The sequence below is a fragment of the Aethalodelphis obliquidens genome, unplaced genomic scaffold (genome assembly GCF_003676395.1).
Source record: "Aethalodelphis obliquidens isolate GAN/ISIS:26980383/991018 unplaced genomic scaffold, ASM367639v1 scaffold8, whole genome shotgun sequence".
Taxonomy (NCBI): Eukaryota; Metazoa; Chordata; class Mammalia; order Artiodactyla; family Delphinidae; genus Aethalodelphis; species Aethalodelphis obliquidens.
In genome coordinates this window covers 57400100-57424237 of record NW_020837952.1, presented here as the reverse complement: position 1 = coordinate 57424237, position 24138 = coordinate 57400100, and the positions used below count along the sequence as shown (strand labels likewise).

At 52.7% G+C, this 24138-nt stretch overlaps 1 protein-coding gene and 1 pseudogene across 4 annotated transcripts in view; one reads left to right on the top strand and one right to left on the bottom strand.

Annotated features, from left to right (window-relative positions):
• The window catches only part of ZC3H7B (zinc finger CCCH-type containing 7B), a 53534-nt gene that overhangs the window by 22000 nt on the left and 7396 nt on the right, over positions 1–24138 (bottom strand). For 3 of the 4 annotated variants that reach the window (XM_027107778.1, XM_027107779.1, XM_027107780.1), the window contains exons 2-7: positions 11166–11224; positions 7947–7980; positions 7617–7814; positions 6605–6763; positions 4130–4210; positions 3251–3307 (exon numbers count right to left, since the gene is read on the bottom strand). In XM_027107778.1, coding sequence (XP_026963579.1) covers positions 3251–3307; positions 4130–4210; positions 6605–6763; positions 7617–7814; positions 7947–7980; positions 11166–11224 — 588 coding nt within the window. Of the gene's footprint in view, positions 1–3250; positions 3308–4129; positions 4211–6604; positions 6764–7616; positions 7815–7946; positions 7981–11165; positions 11225–16773; positions 16986–24138 lie in introns of all 4 variants that reach the window. The other variant, XM_027107776.1, reaches the window with a different exon arrangement.
• LOC113621076 (uncharacterized) lies at positions 13280–15467 on the top strand (annotated as a pseudogene).

The following is a 24138-nucleotide window of genomic DNA, read 5'->3' as shown; positions in this document are numbered from 1 at the left end:
CATCGGCAGGCGGACTCCCAACCACTGCGCCACCAGGGAAGCCCAGATACTTTATTATTTATTTGTTTATTTATTCGGCTGCACTGTGCGGCTTGTTGGATCTTAGTTCTCCAGCCAGGGGTTGAACCCGGGCAGTGAAAGCGTGCAGAGTCTTAACCACTGGACCAGCAGGGAAGTCCCTCAGATATTTTAATTTACAACCACTGAGGGTTTCTAAGCTGGGGAGAGCCCCACGAGGCCAGGCTGTCGGAGTTCATCCAGCAGCAGTGTTGGGGGACAGGAAGAAGAGTCCAGACAGTCCAGACACTCCCCCAGAAGGGGAGGCCAGCCACGACCTGGAAGAGTGGGATGTGACCTGAACCAGGGCAGTCACTGTGGGAAGAGAAGGAAGGAACGGGGATACCCCATAACGTACCCAGCCAGGGTCCCCCCAGAGTTGCCCTATAATGCACAATCGTGCCACTATCAGCAGAAAACAAAAGGGAGCCCTAGTTTCTCTGGCTCCAGGAATGAGGCAGGAGCCCGAGATCTGGGAACTCTGGATAGGATCTGCCTGGATGACTCCCTGCCTCCCCAGCACCACTGGCAGGAGGGAAGAGGAGCCCTGCACAGCCCCCTCCAGCCATGCTGGCTTCCTGGCTGTTCTTCGCACACACTAGGCACACTCCTGCCTCAGGGCCTTTGCACTGGCTGTTCCCTCTGCCTGGTCCCCCAGTCCTCCTCATAGTTCACTCCTCATCTCCTTTGGGTCTTTGCTCAAGTATCGCCCTCTCACTATTTACTGTTTAAAACTGCAACCCAGGGGCCTCCCTGGCGGTCCAGTGGTTGAGACTTTGCCTCCCAGTGCAGGGGGTGGGGGTTCGATCCCTCGTTGGGGAGCTAAGAGCCCACATGCCTCACGGCCAAAAAACCAAAACATAAAACAGAAGCAATATTGTAACGAATTCAATAAAGACTTTAGAAATGGTCCAAATAAAAAAAAAAATCTTAAAAAAAAAAATTAGGTTTAAAATCAATAAATAAATAAAATTTAAAAACCCTGCAATCCACCCACCCCCCACCAATAGCCTGGCCTCCCCAGCTCCCTTCTCCAAGGCACTGGTCACTTTTTGTTTACCACTTTTTGTTTGTCTCCCCCAGTTAGACCAAGTTTTATGAGGGTGGGGCTCTTTGGCTGTTTCTCCCTCTGCTGTGTCCCCAGTGCCTAGATCAATTCTATGACGGGCACACAGAAGCACTCAATAAATATCTTCTGAATGAATGAATGAAATCAGTGCTATCCGCCTTCAGTGCTTTCCCAACACTCTTACGATGAAGACCTCACCAGGGACTAGGTGCTGTGGCTTCTATCCACTGTTCCAGCCCCACTGGGCCCCCTCCACCTGGTCCCTCCTATACTCCGAGCTCCTCCCAGCCTCAGGGCCTTTGTACACACCTTGCCCTCTGGAATTGTTCTACCCACACACCCTGCCCTTGCCCTACTCTCGACTTCGGGTCTCAGCTTACAGATTGCTGATGCCCAGTCTAAATCAGGCCTCCCAGGCCCAGTGGCCCACAGCTCCCCACCCTCTGCCTCTAGAGCTCTCCTCATGGTTTGTAACCAGAAACGGCTAGTGTCCATCTGCCCTGGACTGTGAGCTCTTCGAGGGCAGGGAGCATGTTTGTTTTATTCAGCACGTACGTACCCAGGCCCCAGCTCAGTGCCTGGCACATACTGGACCAACTCAGACAAGTCTCCTAACTTCTCTACGCCTCAGTTTCTCCTTTGTAATAGTGGGTAAACAGCACCTCCCTCCAGGCATTGTGAAATTATCTGCGATTATGTATTCATTCACTCACTGCTATGGTCTGAATGTCTGTCCCCCAGAAATTCATATGTTGAAATCCTAACCCCCAAAATTATGGTATTAGGAGGTGTGGCCTTCGGGAGGTGATTAGGTCATAAGAGTGAAGCCCTCATGAATGAGATTATGGCCCTTATAAGAGAAACCCCAGAGAGATCCCTTCCGCCCCTCATGTGAGGTTACAACTAGAAGACCATCTATGAACCGGGACGTGGGTCCTCTCTAGACATCGAATCTGCCAGCACCTTGATCTTGGACTTCCCAGTCTCCAGAACTGTGAGTAACAAATTTCTTTTGTTTATAAGTCACCCAATACATGGCTTTTTTTTTTTTTTGGCTGCCCCTCACGGCTTGCGGGATCTTAGTGCCCCGACCAGGGATCGAACCCAGGTCCCAGAAGTGAGAGCGCCGAGTCCTAACCACCGGACTGCCAGGGAATTCCCGGCATCTTGTTATAGCAGCCTGAACAGACTCAGACATTCACTTAATTTTATTTTTTTTGAGGACCCAGTAGGTGCCAGGCCTAATGATTTTTGGTTACAAACCATCGTGACTGCTACACAGGCAGGTCCACATCTGCTTCCCTTGCAGCCTGGTAGGCCCCAAGGGCCAGGACACGCCTAACTCAGCTCTGGCCCAGTGGCAGCTCAGGGGCAAGAAGTGGTTCCCTGGGAGTCTGTTGAGTGAATGAATGAAAGTGTTGTCATGCTCTGGGGGGACGGGGGCCAACTGTGTGACACTGGCCAAGTCCCTTCCTCACTCTCGTGCCTCACTCTCCCCTTACGTACAACGAAGAGGCAGGGCACCAGCCGCCATCCACGCTCTTCCGGCCTGTCCCTTCCCAAGTCCACCTGAGCAGTTCCTGTATGGCGGGCGGTGGGGTATGATGTGTGTGCTGGGCCCTGCCACTCCCGCCCCCAACCAGGACGAGGCCTGGTGGTCTGGTCTCAACTGCCTTTCTCCCTCCTTCCTACTCCCACCCTGCCTGCTGCCATTTGTTTTCTTTCTCAGGGGTCCACGAGTGAGGGTACCCCGACGGTCCCCCTGCGTGACCACTCCCAGCACCGGCAGCCACAGCTCATCCCTATACTTTGCCCCTGTGGTCACAGGAGGCCCCTCTTGGGACGTGGAGGTGCTGTGGGTCCCAGGACTTCCCTCAAGACCCTGGCCCAGGCCCAAGCTGTCACTCACCCCTCTTCCCAAGGCAGGGGCCTGCCTTGCAGCAGTGGGGACAAGGACAGATTGAGCCCAACCCTTCAGTGTGATACCTCTGGCCCTGCTGCCTGCGGTCATTTATATCCCAGAGAATGAACCCAAAGCTCTCATGATGGTTGAACCAAGATAGGTTGGTCCTGGGGCGGGTTGGGGTGGGGGAGGGAGGCTCGGGGTCCTGGTCTCCATCCTACCTGATCTGCCACACCAGCCGCAGTGCCGTTACTGAGCAGAGAAAAGGTTTCCAATTCCTGCCAGAGATTGGAGAGACGTGGGAAGAGATGACGATTCTGCGAATGTGCTCACGGTCCCACCAGCCGGGGCAGCAGAGGAGCCCCGACCAGGCGGGTGGGGTCTGTGGTGCCCTCTGAGCTCCCTGCCCCCAGGCCTGCAGGGAGTCACCTGGGTCAGATTCAGGCGTTTTCTCCCCGCAACCATGGCCTGGGCAGAGGACTTCCAGGTACACGCTCCCACTGTGAGCCCGGCACTGTGCCAGGCACCACCTCAAACCTCTCTCCCTTTGATCCCCCAGGAGCCCTCTGAGGCGGGCATAATTTCCCCCACATCCCAGATGCGGAAAAGAGGGTGGAGAGAGAAGAACTAACTTGCTCAAGGTCACGGCAGAGATTCTAGAGCCATACCCTCCCCGGTGTGCAGCTTCCTGGCCAAATGCAGGAGCCAGATGAATGCACGTGGATCTGAACGAGCCAAACAGGTACCAACGTTTCAAATATGCACCACACAGGGGTGATTTGAGAACACGAGGCTAAAGGACGCTTCAACTGAGGCCACCTCCAGGGTGTTGAAATCGGCCAGGGCAGGGGACGGAGAGGGTTTGCACAGCTGGTGTCTAAGGTGAGCTAGAAGCTTTGGCTGTCCTTTCCTTTGCCAAAAGGTTCTGGAAGTCGTCCCAGGGCTTTCAGCCAACACAGGGAAGAACACCTGCTGTCACCCCCTCTGTCCTGTCCTGGCCCCGGCCCCCTCACGCACATCTCCCAAAGGCTCCTGGTCACCCTCTTCAGGTCTCCCCATCTCCATCCCCGCCCAGGCCCCAGCGCCCAGGGCCCACCTACCTGGGGCCTCTTATACGCCTTCCGAACTCGCAGCCCAAGCTTCTGAGCCAGCTCCTGACCAAGGTGAGTTACACTCTCATCCTGGGAAGGAAAGACACAGGGTAGGGTGGTTAGTCCGCCCTGACTCACGAGCTGTGCTCCGGACACCTGTGCAGCCCTGCAAGGGGGGGTCCCTGTTACCCCAGGTTACGGATAAGGAAGCAGGACCCTGGGAGGGGACGTGGGCTGCCCCAGTCACACAGCCAGTGCGTGGTAGGGCTGGGGCCAGGAACCCGTGCTTCTGTTTTTCCTTGTGTTGTGGGGAGTGGACAGGAATAATTTGGGGGTTTTATTTCAATATTTTCCTTTTGTTTCCACAATTCGTCAAGTAACAGTGTCACTGTAGAAGGCTGAAATGTTAGAGGAAGAGCAACTGCTTCCCTGGATCAGCCCCACCCTCACCCTAGGCTCCTCCCCAGGGGAAGCACAGCCAACAGTGCTGCTGTGTTGCCCTACGGATCTTACCTGGGAATTTACATACACGCATATGGACGACAAAGGATGCTTAGTTTTGCTTTGTGGGTTTTTTTTTCTTTTTTTTATATAAGTGAGATCATATCATATCTATTATTTGTTCTACAACTTGCTTCTTTCACCAAAAAATGTCTTGGAACTCTCTGCAAGTGAGGTCACAGGAATGGAACACAGGCCCAAAGGAGCGAGGCCGTGTGAAGTCTAGAACGCGCCTGGCACATGGTTGGTGCTGTTACAGAACCTGCATTCCTTCCTCCCTCCAGGTCTGTACTACTTTCTGTGTGCTGTGTGCCAGCCACAAGCTAGGGGCCGGGGACACCACAACCACAGGGCAGACGGGGCCCAGGCCTCACGGAGGCTCCAGTCTAGTGGGGAGACCAATCAGTAAACAGAGGAACAGTGACTGCAGTCCTGGCTACAAAGGGACAACGGGGATCCTGTACCTTCGTTGACCTCCCCACCTCACCGACGAACTCCTAGAGTCCAGGGTCTGGGTCACCTCTGGTCCTGATGCCCAGCAAGGAGCAGGGCCCAGTCAGTGTTTACCCATAAGGACTGGAAAGTGGGGGAATTCTCCAACTCGAAGCCAGAAGTCCTTGTTTGGATACTTTCCTCAGGGGAGTTACCGGCCCTCGCGGGGCCCAGCTCCCTGACCTGTACAGTGGGGTGAGAGCCACCCTGTCCCCCAACAAGTGGGTAGTCATGGGACCCGGATGTGGACCTGCTTCAGATGCTGGAGAATGTAGTACAGGTTGGGCACTGGGTCATAAGAGAGGTTCTCAATTGTGAAGTAAACTTAACTGGAGAAGCAAGAATAATAAATAGAAAGTATAATACCAGTGAATGTTCTGAACACTTACTGTGTCCAGCCACTGTGTCAACTGCCCTGTGTGATTTTCTGATTCCATCCTCAGCACAGCCCTATGATGCATGGCATGTTACCACCCCCACTTTATAGGGGTGCAAACTAAGAGTCAGAGGGGCTAAACTGTGTGTCCAAGGTCACAGAGCTAGTAGGTGGCAGACTCAAGATTAGAACCCAAACACAGGCCAGTTCTCTGCAACTGACATCCTTGATCACTGTGCATACAGCCTTTCTGCTTTGCCCACCCAAATTGCTTCTTCCAGCCCCACTCAAGCCCTGCGTCCTCCAGGGAGCCCTCCAGGATCCTGACCACTCCTGAACTCTCTCAGCCCTTCCCGGGCAGCATTTACCCTTCTCCAAGCCCTTTCACACCCATTATTTCAGAGATAAAGTAGGAAGGGCACTTTATAGATGTGGAACTGCTGTGCAGAGAGGGGCGGTGCTTTGTCTGAGATCATGCCAGGGCTCTGTAGTGAAGCCAGGCCCAGACCCCAGGCTTGTCTCCATTTGTCTCCTAATAGACTGTGGGTCCCTGACAGGCACAGATCTGGGCACTCCGTGGGCACTTAGTAAACAGTTGTTAAGCTGATGAATGAATGCAGAGGGGCTGTGTGCCCAGCTGTGCGTGGGCTGGGGCAAGCAAGACCCTCGATTGTTTTTTTTCCCATTGACCGTCCCCACCTGATGACAGCCTGGACATCAGGTCCCCGCACGTGTGGCACCCCGTTTGGTGCCCACTGCAACCCTGTACTCTCAGAGTGTGGAAGTTAAGAGTCAGACTGCCTGGGTTCAAGTCTCGGCTCTGCCGCCCCCTAGCCGGGATCCTGGGTAAGTTTCTTTCTCTCTGTGCCTCTGTCTCCTCATCTTTAAAATGGGGATAATAATAGCGTCTATCTCTATCTCTATCTCTATCTCTAAGGATTGTCACAAGGATTAAGTATTAAGTATTAAGTATTTTCAGCAACGCCTGGTGTTAATATCAGTGTCTCAGTGGAGGAAAGCGAGGCTCAGAGAGGTGTGGTGCCTGGCCCCAGAGAGGGCAGTGCAGAGGGCTGGGAGCCTGGCCTCTGCAGGCAAGGCTGCAGGGCCGCACTCACGTGGGGCAGGGCCAGGGAGCACCGGCTGCTGCACGCGTAGGCCTCTTTGTGGCGCCCCAGCTCGGTCAGGGCCCGCGCCTTGCGGAACAGCGCCCGGATGTTGTCTCCGTCCAGGCCCAGTGCCTTCTCGCTGTCCTCCAGCGCCTTCTCATACAGGCCCTGCCAGAGAGGAGCAGGCAGCGGCCGGTCAGCCTGTTACCCTCCCTCCCCCAGCCTCCTGCCTCCCCCTGGACTGAGGACCAGCCTCCCTTCCCTGCAGAGGAGGAGGGTGTCAGGGAGGGGCTGGAGAGCTCCGGGAAACAGCTCTGGCGTTCAGGCTCAGTCGAGGGCACCCGTGTGTCCAGCTGAAGGGGCTGCTGTGGGGCACTGGCAGGACATGGAGGGGAAAGGCCTTTAAACCGTACAGTGATGAGCCCGGTCACTCAGCAGACCACGGACTGAAATCCGGAAGGCAGCTCAGCGTGCAGAACGGTGGGAACGGGCATCGGGCAGACCCGTTTATCCAGAACGGGCTGGATCCTCTGCAGAGCCCACGGCAGGGCTCCCACAGGGTCAGGGAATGACTGAGTCAGTGAGCGAGGACAGAGAAGAGGAGGAGGCTGGAGACTGAGGGAGGAGCGAAGGAGGAGGAAGCTGGAAGTTGGGAGAGAGGAGCAAGGTTGAGGGCGTGAGGGGGGCAGGCGCCCAGGGGCAGGGGCAGGAGAGGTTTGCAGAAAGAGGCGGTGGACACGATGAGGGCAGCAGCCCTCAGCCCTGACGGCCCACAGACTCCTGCCAGGGCCCAGGCCACCCCGAGAGTCTAACTTAACTCATCTGGGGGAGGGCTTGGGCACCAATGTCATTTCAACCTTTTTTTTATTAGGTATTAGCCCTGTAAAAGCTCTCCAGGTGTGTCTGTTGTGCACTGGGGTCGAGAGCCACGGGAGTGGACGGTGGAGCTGCAGAGGCTCACGGCGGCGGGGGCCCAGTCGTTGGGCCCAGTCAGGGTAGCGGGTGCAGGAGAGGAGCTCACCATGGTGAAGTAGCAGGCGGCCCTGTTGACGTGCAGTTTGCACAGCAGCTCCCGGGGCAGGGCCACCTGGTCAGAGGCGGCGTAGTCGGCCACGTTCAGCCCCTCCACGTACTGCACCAGTGCCTGCTTGTAGTCCTTCTCTCGGAACAGGTCATTGCCCTCAGCGAACAGGTTCTGCACCAGCTTGAGCAGAAAGGCCTGCCGGGGCAGGGTGCAGGGTGGCTCAGGGGGCCTTCTCCACTCAGCCCCAGCCCTGGCACCCGGGCCCCCAGCCCCCCGCCAGGGACACTCCGCCCTTCACCTTCCCCCAGCCCAGCCCCTGAAGCTCACCTCATATTCTTCTTGCTTCAGGGGTAGGGTCGACCTATAGGAAAAGAAGGACGCAAGCTCTGGGTGGGCCCAGAGTTCCCAGCCTCCCAGGGGCCCAGGAGCCAGAGCCTCAGACTAGAGACTGTGCCTAGAGCCGGCTCCCCAGCTCGGACCTCAGACATCCCCTTGTGGACTGGGGTCAGGGGATAGCAGTTTTTTCTCCTTAAATCAACACCATGCTGGCCCTCTGTTTCCGATGGAAGATTGGATGAAGGCCTTGTGTTTGCCCCAGGGCCTGGCAGCCAGGCTTTCCCAGGTGCAGATGCTGAGAAAGTGCTCCAGCTCCAGCCGGCTGTCCTCTGCCTAAGAAACCAGCCCTTGGGAATGACCATGTCCCCCCAGACCAAACCTGCAACTGCAGGCCCTTGGGTGGCACCCAAAGTCCACCTCAGGGCCCCTTAGTTTGGGAGTCTCTGCACTTGTGTCCCTGCCCGCAAAACCCACACAACCCCAGCCAAGGCCCGGCACTCAGAACCTCACCCCTTATGCCAGACTCAGAAAAGCAGATGGGGTCTTATGCACCCTCTCCTGCCCATGGCCAAAACAATGCCAGCTCAGTACAGAAGAAAGCGTCAGCCCAGGAGCCTTGAGGCACATCTCTGAGGCTAAATGGCAGGGCTGGAAGGGAGCTGGGGTTTGTCTTCTGGTCTCTCATGTCACAGAGGGGAAAACAGACATTCAGAGAGGGGCAGTGACTTGCCCAAGGTCACAGAGCAGATCAGAGCCAGGGCCAGAGGGCAGGGCTGGGGCTCTTTCTGTTGCCCGGAGCCACCGCGAACACCTGGGCGAAAAAGAGCAGCCTAAGCTAGTAAGTGACAAGTGGTGAGAGGAGATGCCGGAGGTCCCCTGTGTGTGTGGGAGGAGGTGTCCCTGATTATGACAGCGGGGCCAGTCACCCGCCCTCTCACTTGCCTCCCACCGTCAGAGACCAGGGCCCGGCCCTCCTGCCCCAGCACTGGCCCCACCACTCTCCTCCTAACTGGTCTCCCACCTCCAGCCTCTCCTCTTCCAGCATCAGCTTCATCTTCAATAGGTCATACCCCGTCCTCAAGGTCGCCTCATCCTGGTGTTTAAGGCTCTACACAAGCCATCCACTCACCTGTCCAGACCACTTTATGGCTCCTACGGTGCTCTGTGCCCAGAGGTGCCTAATAAACGTTTGCTAAGCACATGAAGTCGGTACGTGAGGAAACAGTCATTCTTAAAGGAGCAGGTCCTACTATGTATGCTGCAAAGCAGTCCCTCAGGAGACCAACCTATGGGTTCCCAAGAAGCCTGTTGCTAAACCTTCTCAGAGCTCCCCTTTGGGAAGGGGAAGGAGGACACAAGGCTAACATTTATCCCAAGCACAACGACCCTGGGAGGGAAGTGGCATCATCTCCATTTCGCAGGCACTGAGACCACCAGGAAGCAGGGACACTGGGATGTGGATCTAGGTCTGGGGCTCACAGTTTCAGCTCCGCAAAAATCAGTAACTTAAAAATAGAATTCTTGGGACTTCCCTGGTGGCGCAGTGGTTAAGAATCTGCCTGCCAATGCAGGGGACAGAGAATCGATCCCTGGTCTGGGAAAATCCCACAGGCTGCGGAGCAACTAAGCCCGTGCGCCACAACTACTGAGCCTGTGCTCTAGAGCCCGTGAGCCACAAGTACTGAGCCCACGTGCCACAACTACTGAAGCCTGCATGCCTAGAGCCCGTGCTCCGCAACAAAGAGCAGCCCCCGCTCACCGCAACTAGAGAAAGCCCACGTGCAGCAACAAAGACCCAATGCAGCCCAAAACAAACAAATAAAAATAAATAAATTTACTAAAAAAAACCCCAGAATTCTTAAAATAGATAACCAACAAGGACCTACTGTATAGGACAGGGAACTCTGCTCTGTAATAACCTAAATGGGAAAGGAAGTTGAAAATGAATAGATACTTGTATATGTATAACTGAATCACTTTGCTGTACATCTGAAACTAACACAACATTGTTAATCAACTATACTCCAATGTAAAGTAAAAATTTTTAAAAAAGACAGAATTCCCAAGGCTTGCCTTTTTCACCAGACTGGCGTCTGAATAAAACTCAGGCACTTTCCCAAAATCAAAGCCCTCCCCCACATGGAAGAAGAACCCCCAGTGAAGGGCAGCTCTGAGCCGGCCGGAGCCAGGAAAAGTGGCTGTGCTGCAAGCTGAGGAAGGAGAGCGTGGTGTGTGAATATAAACAGGAGCAGACCCTGTGTGTGTGTGTGTGTGTGTGTGTGTGTGTGTGTGTGTGTGTGTGAAAAGGGACCCAGCTTGTGGTGAAAAGGCAGGTCGCGTTTTGCAGGTCTCTATGAGAGAACAAAATTGGGGAGTATATGAGGGTGTGTAGATGCAAATCCCAGTTCTGTGGAGAGTCGTACTTAAGAAAAAGAACACAAAATGAGAAACAAAGAATTGCTTAGGGAGCCTTTCGGGGCTTCAGAAAGGACCCGTGCAAGCGGGGGGCCAGGGGCTCATGCTTCATTAGCACCATGATAAACACGCCTCTGAGGGTCCATTTCAGAGAGAGAAAAGAAAAGGGTTAGTAAAAATATCTTACGTGTAAAAAAAAAAAATATTTTACGTGTAAAGAAAAAGATGAAAAAACAAACACAGCATGTGGGTACAGGGGGCAAATAATGCAAAGAGAGGTGGGCTTGGAGTCAGCGAGACCCAGGTTAGAATTCCGTCATTTAACAGCTGTGTGACCGTAAACACGTTTCTTAACCTCTCTGAGCCTCAGTTTTCTCATCTGCAAAATGGAGACAAGACCACCTGCTTTACTGGGCTGCTGTGAAGATTAGAGAGATGATGGATGTGAAGGGCCCAGCACGGAGCCAGAAAGACATGCTCAGTAAGCAAGAACTAGGGAGTTATTATAAGATGTGCACAGACAAGCAAGAGAATTAACAGGGAGCGTAGGAGCAGGCATGGAGGCGGAGGGTAAAAGGATACGCCAGACGAGACCAAAGGGTAACCAGGGTCAGGGAGCGCAGATGTGCGGGGCAGGTTCACGGCTCAGGGTTAGGGGTAACTCCGGCCCCTGCCATGCCAGCCCCTTCCCAGCCTGTCCCACCTCCCCACTCCCCAAAACACAGGCAGCCTGAGAGCGCGTGCTCCGGGGATGCCTCAGAGGACCCTGCCCAGCCAGGCCCACCGCACACTCACTGAATGAACTGCAGCCCCTTCTCGATGTCCGCTTTCCGTCTCTGCCTCTCCATCAGTCTCTGGGGAGAGAACACAGTCCATCAGGCAGTCAGCGGGGGCCAGTCACCGTCCAACCCCCAAGCCCCCAATGTGTGCTCCCTCACTCCCGTGCTCACCCCACCTCACAGGTGCCAGGGCGGGTGGCAGGAGTGTCCCCGAGGGCAGTGACCTGTCTCGAGGTCTACACAAAGTGTCTGAACCAGGTGCACAGCTCTGCCCTCCACACCCACATCCCACTGGACCCTGAGTTTGCACAGTGACTTTGATGGGCCCAGGCTGCTTGGAGGCCACCTGCCCTTTCCCATGCATGGCTGGGGCTGCAATACTGCACGGGATACCCTCAAGTTCAAGGGAGAAACCTTGTTTTACCACTAAGCACAGTTTGGGGAGAAGAGACACAGAAAAACAATGCTGATGATCACAGCTACAATGTAGCACCACACGTGGGCCAGGCACTCTGTACGAGGGTCTCACTGAATCTGCCATGAGGCGGGTGTCATTTTGTCCCCATTTTACCAAGGAGGAAACCAAAGCTCAGGGAGCCCCCTTCATGAGCTGGCTGGCCCCCACTGCACCAGGCCGGGGTGGCCCGGTACCTGCACCATCTCGGCGAGGTGGAGGGAATTCCCCACGTTACGGATGAGGGAGACCGAGCCTCAGCGAGGCTGAGGGATGGCCCAAAGTTGCACAGCAAGTGAAAGACACTGAACTCGTACAGGAATGTGCTCCGGAGATGAAGGCGGGGGTGCTTAAGGAGAAGGGAGGCTCAGACAGAGCAGCTAGGGGTCTGGTACCTCCAGGGTGAGCCCCCGGGAGCTGGGAGCTCATGGCCAGATACAGACAGCCCACCTGGCTCCCCTTCCCTGCAACCATGGAGGTCAGCTGGTCCCACGCAGTGACAGCCAGGAGGGGGCTGGGCCTTCCCCGGGTCAGAATCTGAGTCTGGGGTGCCCACGGCCCAGCTGGCCAGCACTTTCTGCCCCAGCCATTCATGGGCCCTTTCCATGCTCTGCCCCATCAAACCGTTACTGCAAGAGGATACGGGCAAGGCCGGGAGGTGGGACTGCCCAGCCCGGGACTGGGGGACGGGCCTCCCACTTTGTACCTCGGCCCCCGCACAGCATCCACAGAGGGCCGGTATGCGGACACAGGGAGTGGATCCTCACTGCCTCACTGGCAAAGAGATGTAAAAAGGTGTGAAAAACACCCAGCTACTTTGGAGAGGCAGCAAGTGTATCAAATTGACACCTTCCAAAAATTCTCTACTTCCTTGTCCTTTATTGCCACCTGGGTTCTACAACGTTGTCTTCACATAAGGTAAGCAGGCAGGGGTCACTAAGCCTGTTTTACAGATGAGGAAAGTGGGGCGCAAAGAAGTGAACTCTCTTTCCCAAAGTCACTCGACCAGTGAGCGGGCAAACAGGGCTGGAACCCAGCTTGTCAAGGGCCACATCCTGCCCCACACTCTGAGCTGTGAGACGCCGTGTGGCCCGGGGCCAGCAGGGTGTCCGTGAGGCTCCAAGGAGACGAGAGTATGGGAGCAAAGAGCTCAGGCCACCAGAACCTCCCTCCTCCCGCTTGTCCTTCCCAGGACGGGTAGAGCCACACCGCGTCTTCAGGCTCCCAGAACACTCGCACACAGCAGCTCCCCACCCCAGGCAGGGCCAGGGCCACTGGCAAGGGCTCACTACACGCCTGCTCACCCTGCCAGGGCCTTGGGCCAGGGCTCTGGACTCAGACCTGGGTGTGAAGGCCAGCATGTGCACACAATGTGACTTTGGACCTCAGTCATATTCCTGATGGGGAAAGTGGGGCTGATGGCACTCCCACCGCATTGGCTGTCGTGAGGGGTTAGACTCGTGCAGAGCGCCTGGCTCAGAGCAACAGTCCAACAACCGCGGAAGTATGTGTCCTCCAGCACTGCCCCTCCCTCCTGCCAAAACCTCTGCAAGTGTCTCCTGGGATGGACACAAAGATCCTGTTCTCCTGCAGGAGGCAGGCTGCAGTGGCCCTGGGCCGCCTGTGCCTCGCCGAGCAGGTCTCTTGGTCGGTCTCTCTGTCCTCAGTGTCCCTGTCTGTGACACAAGCTCTCATCATCCTCACACCCATGCCCCACGCAGGCTTCCAGCCGGAACAGGCTGCTGGGCTTTCCTGTCTCCTAGCCTGCGCCTCTGCAGTTCCTTCCACCTGTGTAGCCATGCTCCTCTCAATCCTGTGAACGAAATTCCATCCATCCTTCAAAGCCTGGCTCCTCCATGGAGCCGCTCCTGGTCCCGTCGACACGACCATCACACACTCATTCACCCTATTTCCTGGGGGCCTGGGGTCAGGCCCAATCCTTGCCCTGGAAGAGAGAGTCTTCAGGTGGGGAAGACAAGGGTGTACCCATCACCACACAGGGAGGCCCAGCACCGGCAGGGGAGCTGTGGGATGGGGGAAGGTGCCGCTGGCCGTCACACACAGGTGTAGCCACAGCTGCCATGCCCATCCCTCCACACCACCTGCCCCAGACAAGAACCAGCCTCCTCACTGCCCCCATCTCCTCAAGGTCATCACAGGGGTCTTTCAAACCACAAATCAGACTCTGTCCTATCCAGCCTGGAGCCTCTCTTTACCTTTCCAGCTGGTCCAGCTCCCCACACCATCTTTTCCAACCCCGGCCCGGCAGGACGGCTCCCGCAAAGAAGGGTGGCGAGAAGAAGAAGGGCTGGTCCACCATCAACGAGGTAGTGACCAGAGAATACACTGTCAACATTCACAGGCACATCCATGGGGTGGGTTTCAAGAAGCGTGCCCGTCGGGCACTCAAAGAAATCCAGAAATCTTCCACAAAGAAGATGGGAACTCCAGATGGACGCATTGACACCAGGCTCAACAAAACTGTCTAGGCCAGAGGAACAAGGAATGTCCCATACCGTATCCGTGTGTGGTTGTCCAGAAAACATACTGAAGAGTCACCAAACAAACGCTATAAGTTGGTTACCTAGGTACCTGTCACCACTTTAAAAAATCTACAGTTAGTGTGGATGAGAGCTAACTGGTGATCGTCCAATAAAGTTATAGAACCACACACACACACACACACACACACACACACACACACACACAAATTCCCCACACCAGCCCATGCCTCGTGGGAACACCTGACCTATTACGCTCCCTCACCCCCAACCCCCAGCCCCGTTCAGCCCAAAGTCCTCTCAGAAAACCTCAGTGGTCAGACGCATCTCTGAGTCAGTTCTCTAGGCCCTGAGGTCTGAGCAAACAGAAACCAATGCTGCCTGTAACCATCCCAGTGGTAATTCCTGGTAAGTCTGAAGCCCATGCCGGGGAATAAGCATTCTCTGCCCCAGGCAGCATGAAGAAGGCTCCTCACCCGGTGGGCGTGAATCCACTTCTCTAACCACCAAAATCCCAAAGGAGCAGTGCAGCCATGGACATGGGCTATGGAAAGGGGTTCAGATCCCCCGAGTGGCAGTTTCCTGCTGGGTAAATTGGAGATTACAACTAGCTCCCACCAACAGGATTAATACATAGAAGGCACTCATTTCAGGGCCTGGTATACCGCAGACACTTAATAAATGGTGGCTGTTAGATCAGAATTCCTGTGCTGGACATTCAAGTCAATGTCTGCCATATGCCCATTATATGCAGATGAGAAGGCCAGGGTGCCTTCCCTACTCAGGCCTTACAACCTAGTTAGAAGCATACAAAGATATCCCAGCAGCTGTACCCCAAACCAGGCTCCTGTGGTAAACTGGCTGGGATGAGGCACAAAGAAAGTGGAAGCTCCTCAAAAGGGGCAACGTCTGAATTGGGTTTTGAAGGTTGAGTAGGAGTTGGCTCCTTGGTGTCAGGGAGGGCAGGCCTTCTGGTGGGCTGCATGTGACGGTTTATGAAATCACTGTCATCTTCCACATTTTATCTGATCCTGACTGTGGGCTGGACCATGCTGGGACCCACATTTGAGAGATGGGGAGAGTGAGGCTCAGACGGCTCACAAGGCCTACAACTGCTGACTTTAGGTTGGTAAAGACACTGCTGCCCTCCCCCCTCAAAGGCACAGTAGAGGCGGAACCGCTCAGCAAACTTCCCAGGCACCTGAGCCTGTGCTTGGTGTCCGTGAGCGCTTGTATCCCACAGAAGGCAGATGCGTCTGTGGAGTGACTAGGGGGAAGGCTCCCACACAAAAATATGTTTCTCTCAATTTCCTGTCCCAGGATCTATATATCGACCACTCTAGATTCATTTTATTGAGTGTAAAGTTCCCAGGCCAGGGCTGGCAAATAGATTTCATCTCATTAGCAAAACTACCAGTCACCTAATGCCCCACACGCCTCCCTTTTCCTCAGTTTCCCTGCCCTGGGAAGAACCTTTTTATAGGTGGTTGTGATGAATTAAATGTTTGTGTCCCCAGTAAATTAATATGTTGAAGCCCTAACCCCTAGTGTGACTGTACTTGGAGAAGGGGCCTCTGAGGAAGTAATTCAGGTTAAATGTGGTCACGAGGGTAGGGCTCTGATCCAGAATTTTCTTCTGGTAGCCTGGCTAGACGAATACAGATTTTGGTACTGAGAAGTGGGGCGCTGCTATAACAAACAGTAGAAATACAGTAAAAATAAAAACAGTAAAAATACAAAAGTGGCTTTGGAGCTGGACGATGAGTAGAGGCTGAAGGAGTTTTGAGGTACATGCTAGAAAAACCCCCAGACTGCCATGAAAGAACTGTTGGTAAAAATACGGACACTAAGGCGATTCTGGTGAGATCGCAGATGAAAATGAAGGACAGGTTATTGGAAACTGGAGGAAAGGTGATCCTTGTTAGAAAGTGGCAAAGGTCTCGGCTGAATAGTGTTCTAGCGTTTGGTGGAAGGTAGACGTTGCAAGCGATGAAACAATATTTAGCAGAGGAGCTTTCTAAGCCAGGTATGGGAGTTGTGGCATGAGTCCTCCTTACCGCTTATGGTAAAACACGAGAGAAGAGAGAGGAATTGAAGAAGGAATCGTTTAACAAAAGGAACCAGAACTTGAAGAATCAGAACATTCTCAGCTTATCCATATTGCAAAAAATGAGAAGGAGTGTTCTGAAGAGAACACCTAGGGTGTGGCTGAACAACCGTGTGGTAAGGAGATCAGTATGCATCAAATCAGCCATCAGCAGAAGTCGGAAACAGAGATGGGATTATACCAGCAGAAATAATTCCAGTTTGAACTAAAGGGGACAGAGAAGGCTGGATGACGGAATGCAGGAAGGCTGCAGGACTTCTGGAAGGAATTCTACAGGACAGGATCATAGAACCATTTGGCTGCAAACATGCTCTATCCTTTAAGAAAAGGGAAATATAACCCCAAAGATAATTCAGAGATCATCAGGGCTGCCTCCCTGGTTTCAAAGGGTGGGGCTACTGCCTCCTTTTCAACAGGCCCAGAGTCTTGGGGGGCAAAGTGCTGGAAGAGCTGTGGGGGTGATGCTGTGCCCCAGTGGGTCGGGAAAGGGGAGCATCAAGCCAAAGATGCTTCTCCAGCCTGAAAATCGAATGGAATTTGCCCCATTGGGCTTTGGACTTGCCTGGAACCTGTGACCTCTTTCCTCTTTCCGATGAATCCCTTTTGGAATGGAAACGTCTATCCCATGTCTGTCCCACCACTGTATTTTGAAACCTTCTAACTTGTCTGGTGTCATAAGTTCACAGCTGGAGAGGAATTCTGCTTCAGGATGAATCACACCTCCAGTCTTAACCGTATCGGATTCAGATGAGACTCTGAACTTGAGACTTGATGCTGTAATTAGATAAGGATTCGGGTGCTGTTGGGATGGAATGAATCCATTTTGTATGTGATGAGAACATGAATTTGGGGGGGGGGGCAAGGGCAGAATTGATAGATGGAATGTTCGTGTCCCCCGAAAACCTTATGTTGGAAGCCCTAACCCCCAATGTGACTGTTTGGAAATAGGGCCTCAAAGGAGGTAATTAAGGTTAAATGGGGTTATAAGGGTAGGGTTCTGATCTGCTAGGATTAGTGTCTTTATTAGAAGAGACACCAGAGAGTTCTCCCTCCCTCTCCCCACAAGCAGGCATCACCAAGGAAAGGCCAGATGAGGCCACAGTGAGAAGGCGGCCAGCTGTCTGCAAGCACAAGAGACTCTCACTAGAAACCAAATCCGCCAGCACCTTGATCTGGGTCGTCCACCCTCCAAAACTGCGAGAAAATAAATTTCTGTCATTTAAGACGCCCAGTCTATGACACTTCGTTATAGCAGGGGACAGGGGTGCGATCCCTGGTCCAGGAAGATCCCACATGCCGCGGAGCAACAAAGCCCGTGCGCCACAACTACTGAGCCTGCGCTCTAGAGCCCGCGAGCCACAACTACTGAGCCTGTGTGCCACAATTACTGAAGCCTGCGTGCCTACAGCCCGCGCTCTGCAACAAGAGAAGCCACTGCTATGAGAAGCCCGTGCACTGCAATGAAGAGTAGCCCCCACTCGCCACAACTAGAGAAAGCCTGTGCACAGCAACAAAGACTGAATGCAGCCAAAAATAAATAAAAATAAATAAAAAAATTTATTTTAAAAAAATAAACGATCCTCAGGGAATTCCCTGGCAGTCCAGTGGTTAGGACTCAGTGCTTTCACTGCTAGGGGCCTGGGTTCGATCCCTGGGTGGGGAACTAAGATCCCACAAGCTGCATGGCACAGCCAAAAAAAAGGAAAAGAAACTCACTGATGACAGAACCACATGTTAAAACAACAAGACAACACTTTTCACTCATGAGGCTAATGAGAGAAGAGAGCCAGGTCGATGAGGCGGAGGAATGGGCACTCTCCAACACTGCCAATACAGTGAGTGTGTGAACTGATGGTGTCTGAGAAGCAACGTCTACCAAAATGAGCAAGCTGCCTACCCACCAGCCAGCTCCCCTTCCTCCTCCCTGGCACTGCCCCAATACTGTTGCTTTCCCAGGTACCCCGGTGAAGCTGCACTGGGCTAAACCAATCGTAACGGTCCTTTTCCTCGCCAGGATTGGCTTGGACGAGGGCATGTGACATCACCCTGGCCAATAGGAAGGAGAGGAAATCAGCTAAGGGGCTTCTGGGAAAGATTTCTTTCACACTTAAAATGGGACAGGAGAAATAATCCCTTTCCTGCTGCTGTATGGCAAAGCGTGGTAAGAAGATGGCAGAGAAGAAAGACTGCCCAAAGGTGTTTAATAAACTGACTCAATGAACTGCTCCCCCTCATTTATCACTTGAGATTTTAATAAACTCCATTTTGAGGAAGGAATTCTGTTACTTGCAGCCAAAAGCCTTCCAAATGATAAAATGCCCTTTCCCTTTGACCCAGAAATTTCTCTTCCAAGAATTTAACCTACCAAAATCCTTGTACAAGCCCTCAAATTATATTTGTACAGGGATTTTAAAAATATATTTATTTATTTATTTGGCTGCACTGGGCCTTAGCTGCGGCACTCAGGATCTTCACTGCTGCATGCAGGATCTTCGTTGACGCGTGCGGGACCTTTTAGTTTAAGCATGTGGAATTTTTAGTTACGGCATGCAGGCTCTTAGTTGCAGGCATGCGGATCTAGTTCCCTGACCAGCGATCAAACCCGGGCCGCTGCATTGGGAGCACGGAGTCTTAACCCCTGGACCACCAGGGAAGTCCCCAGGGATTCTTTTTCTTTTTTTTTTTAAAGAGAAAAAAACTAGAAGCAACCTTAATGTCCACCAGTAGAGAATAGCTTAATCAATCACTTGCATTATGGAATACAATGCAGCTATTGAATCTATATGTACTGTCATGGAGATGTCTCTGTACGTGGTTGAGAAAGGAAAAAAGCAGATTTCAGAACATTCTGGGTTGTATGATTACCTCTGTGTGAGAGAATATTCTCCAATTTAACTGGTTCTCTCTGGGACCTGGGATCTGCCAAGAGGCAACAGACCACTTTCCTTTCTGCTTTATATACCTCACCATGGTCTGGACTTTTTGCAGAGAGCAAGTATTAGCCTTGTAATCTAAAATACAAAATGAGATGACTGACATCAGGCCAACAGTAGGACAGGGGCCAAATGGGAACCAGTAGCCTGATTTTAAGCCCAGTGCTCCAGGACTGCCAAAATGTCCATGGACTGTTCTTCCCAAGAAAAAGACCAAACCATTGACCTGAGAACCATGAAGGAAACACATTGTTTTTTCCATTTTGGAGAAGGGTTTGAAGATGACAGAATTTTAAAGACTCAGATCTTCATCAGACCAGGCAGGGACTGTGCTAGCCCCTCCAAAATCTCAACGTCTGGCCCATGCTTGACACAGAGGAAGTGCTCAGGAAATGGTGGTTTGGATGAAAAAGAAATGGATGAATGTGTATCAACTCACCCAATCCAAGCATTACCTAGATAAGAATGAATGAGTGTTGAATACATAAATGAGCAAAACTGAGACCGAGATAAATTCACAATCAGGTAATAATATTAACATTTCCTGAGTGGCTACCATGTTCCAGGGGCTGTCATGATCCCTATACACATAATACCTTCCTTAAGGATTGCACAATCCTATGAGATAGGGACTGCTATCATTCTCATTTTGTGGAGGAGGAAACAGAGGCACAGAGAAGTCAAGTGACTTGCCCAAGGTCACACAGCTGAAACAAGGTAGACCTGGGATTCAAACCCTAGCAGCCTGGCCCCAGGGCCCACACACATCACCATAATTACCCTTATTGTCGCCCATTAAGTAATCAGACCCAGCCCCAGGACCCTGAGTGTGTCATCATGCTCAAGACTCCCCCACCCCCAAAATAATTCCCTCCTCTGCTCCTGAATCCCCTTCTGGCTAGCACAATCTTGATTCCCTTTCTTGGTCACATTTTTAAAAAATTTTTATTGGAGTATAGTTTACAATGTTGTGTTAGTTTCAGATGTATAGCAAAATGAATCAGTTGTACATACACATATATCCACTCATTTTTTTTTTAAGATTCTTTTCCCATATAGGCCATTACAGAGTATTGAGGGGAGTTCCCTGTGCTGTACAGCAGGTTCTTCTTAGTTACCTATTTTATATACAGTAGCGTGTATATGTCAGTGCCAATCTCCCAATTTATCCCTTCCGCCTCTTGGTCACATTTCGTGAAAGGGTTGTCTATGCTGTTCCCACATCCTCACTTCCTACTCCCAGCAAGCCCATGCCCACTCCACTGAGGGTGCCTGCCAAGGGTCCTCCCCGTCCCAGGGGCCTCCGAGCGGCTGAGTCCAGTGGGGGACAGCTTTTTACTGGCCTTTTCTAGGACCCCTGGCTGCGTCTGCTGGTCCTCCACTCCTCTGCCCAGATCTTCCAGTTAAGGGACGGTGCTCTCCTCACTTGACATGCTCTCCCCAGATGAGCTCTTGCATTTCATGATCTCATGAGTCATGTCAGTGACTCACAAATCTATTCCTCCCACCAGGCTCACCCCCTCCCCAGTATTTCAGATTCACATCTCTTACCTTCTGGGAAGCGCTTACCCAGATGTCCAATCCCCAGACTGTTGAGGACCTCTGTGCCTTTCCTCATCCTGAACCCTCTACGTGGAACGCCCTCATCCTCCCCAGCCCGCCCCCAGCCAACTCCTACTCATCCTTTAAGACCCAGCTTGGATGCCTCCGTGTCCAGAAAGTCCTCCCTGGCGCCCATCCCAGTTGGGCTGGGTGTTCTTCTCACTCAACACATCCCAAACTTAACTCAGCAGCTTCTCCCCTAATCCTGCTCCTCCGCCATTGTTCCCCAACTCTAGTCCTAGATCCAACCGTCATCCTGTTCTCAATCTCCAGTTCCTTCCACCCTCACCTCCCAAACACTTCTTCACTCTTCTCCCATCATCTCCACTAGCAGGCCCTCATCATCTCTGGCCAGCAGCCTCCGTCGAGCTCCCTCCAATCTGCTGCCATTTGGTGGTCAGGGGTATCCGACATACATGTCAACGTCACTCCCCCGTGCGACATCAAAACCCTCCCAGGTGCCTGCACACGCACAAATGAATGTAGGTTTAAGAAAAGGCGGAAAGTGAATAAGCTCTGTAGTCCACTAATGTACCAATGCCAGTTTTCCGGTTTTGATCATGTATATTGGCTGTATATCACCATCAAGGGAAGCTGGGTGAAGGGAACTCTTTGTTACCATTTTTGTAACTTCCTGTGAAGAAAGTTAGAAAACAAACCAAACCTTGCATGACACCCACTACCAGGAGGACAAAGGTCAAGCTGCTCACCCAGGTCACACAGCACCCACCCATGGCCAGGCCTGGAATGTGACACTCCAGCAACTTTGGAGCATCCAGCTTCCCGTTCAAGCTGCCCGCTCTTCCTGGAACAACCCTAATGCCCAGTGCTTCTTTAAAGCTCAGCTGAGGGCTGCCCTGGTGGCGCAGTAGTTAAGAATCCGCCTGCCAACGCAGGGGACACGGGTTCGAGCCCTGGTCCGGGAAGATCGCACATGCCATGGAGCCACTAAGCCCGTGTACCACAACTACTGAGACTGTGCTCTAGAGCCCGCGAGCCACAACTACTGAGCCCACGAGCCACAACTACTGAAGACCGCGTGCCTAGAGCCTGTGCTCCACAACAAAAGCCACCGCAATGAGAAGCCCACGCGCCGCAACAAAGAGTAGACCCCGCTCGCTGCAACTAGAGAGAGACCACGCAGCAACGAAGACCCAATGCAGCCAAAAAATAAATAAATAAGAGGATCAACAAATTAAAAAAAAAAAAAAGCTCAGCTGAGGTGGCTCCTCTACCAGGAAGCCTTCCTTCCCCAAACCCCACCTTTGCACAGCACCCCAAGCTCACAAGCACTGCACTGATCCTAGTTAATGTTCCCATTCTCTCCCTAAACTAGGAGCTCCTTGAAGCCAGAAGCTGGGTCTGATTCATCTCTGAGCAGCACAGAGAAACATATTCTGAGTAAGTGGAGTCTCATAAATCCTAGAATAACAGTGAAGATGTGGGTTTCAGTAATCTTTTTTTTTTTTTTTTTTGGCATACCGCGTGGCCTGCGGGATCTTAGTTCCCCAACCAGGGATGGAACCCGGGCCCTTGGGCAGTGACAGCATGGAGTCCTAACCACTGGACCGCCAGGGAAATCCCTCAGTCATCATTTATTAAGCACTTTCTCTTACCAGGTATTATTCTAAGAGCTTTAAGTATAATACTTAATCCTCATAACACCCCTTAAGAAAGTACTACTATCATCCTCATTTTACAGATGAGGAAACCAAGGCACAAAGAGGTGAAGTGACCGGCCAGGGTTCGTTACTAAGTGACAGAGCTGGGCTTTGAACTCTGGTAGTTGGACTCTGGAGACCACACAGTGTCACCTCCTGACTCAAAAGTGCTCCCTCACCCCCACAGGCCGCCTTCAGCCTAGACCCACACTGCACCCTGCCACCCCACCCCGAGCACTCACCTGCCCCAGTGCAGCCTGCAGACGGGCCACGCACAGCATGAACACCACCTGAGCTTACGTCATCTCCACGCCTGGCACTTCTCCTGACTCACCAGGCCCTCGATGGCTTACTCCGAGAGACCAGGAAGGCTTTAATTTCACAGTCCCCGACCTCACTCATCAGCTTTCTGGGTCTGCATGGAGCCCGAGGACCCTCTGCTCCAAGGAGGTCAGGGAGGGGTCTCAGCTCACTTCTGGAGGCTACCTGCTGGGCGTGAAGCACCTTCTATGGCAGGGGTTTTGAACCTGGGGCCCAGGGAGAGAATTCAGGGGTATGTGACCTTTCTTCAGGGGTCTGGGAAAACATTTGCAACTTTTTTCACTAACTCCTACCTGATATTTAACATTCCACTCGATTATGAATGTAGGCAATACACTCAGTAGTGTCAGCACAAGAAATTACAGCTTTTTCCCTGTCAAATTTCAGCTACTGCGGACACAACAAAATATTGTTCACGCTCACCACAACTTCAAAATTACAGTAGTTACATTAGACTCACTGCAGATCTTATTTTTTAGTGCATTGATGTAAAAGCCCAGCTGTAGTTCAAGAGAATTGGTTTCCTTTGTAATCCTGTGTATGTTACTTTATGCATTTAAAAAGAGTATTCTGAGGGGCTTCCCTGGTGGCGCAGTGGTTGAGAGTCCGCCTGCCGATGCAGGGGACATGGGTTCGTGCCCCGGTCCGGGAAGATCCCACATGCCACGGAGCGGCTGGGCCCATGAGCCATGGCCGCTGAGCCTGTGCGTCCGGAGCCTGTGCTCCGCAACGGGAGAGGCCACAACAGTGAGAGGCCCGCGTACCGCAAAAAAAAAAAAAGAAAAAAAAAGAGTATTCTGAGAAGGCATGCATGGGCTTCCCCAGGCTGCCTGATAAGTCTGCAGTACAGAGGTGCTTGGGAAGTCCTGCTCTCAGGAATCAGGTTATTTATCCCTACAGTAATCTCAAAAGTAGGTGCTATTATCCCCACTTTCCACCAAAAAGCGAGACTTGCAAAAATAAAGTCTTTTTTTTTTTTTTTTTTTTTTTTTAAATGAGGCTTGGCGGGATCTGTGACTTGCCCAAGGCCACACTGCTGCATGGGAAGGAGGCTGCAGGTACTGGCACCTCCAGGCTCCGCCAGGAACATCTGTCCAGAAATGAACACGCAATGGATACCCGCAGGACTCAGGAACCTGCAGTTTGTTTCTTTTAACTGGCCACCTTGAATAGAAACCAAAGTTCAAGAAACTTCCCCCAGGCCCCCTCCACGGCCCCACTATAAGCCAAACTAAGAGTCAGCTGCAAAGCGTAATCTCCACCCTCCCACAGCATTCTGGTTCCAAAGGGCTTTTTTTTTTTGTTATTTATTTTTGGCTGTGTTGGGTCTTTGTTGCTGCATGCGGGCTTTCTCTGGCTGCAGGGAGCAGGGGCTACTCTTCGTTGCGGTGTGCGGGCTTCTCATTGCAG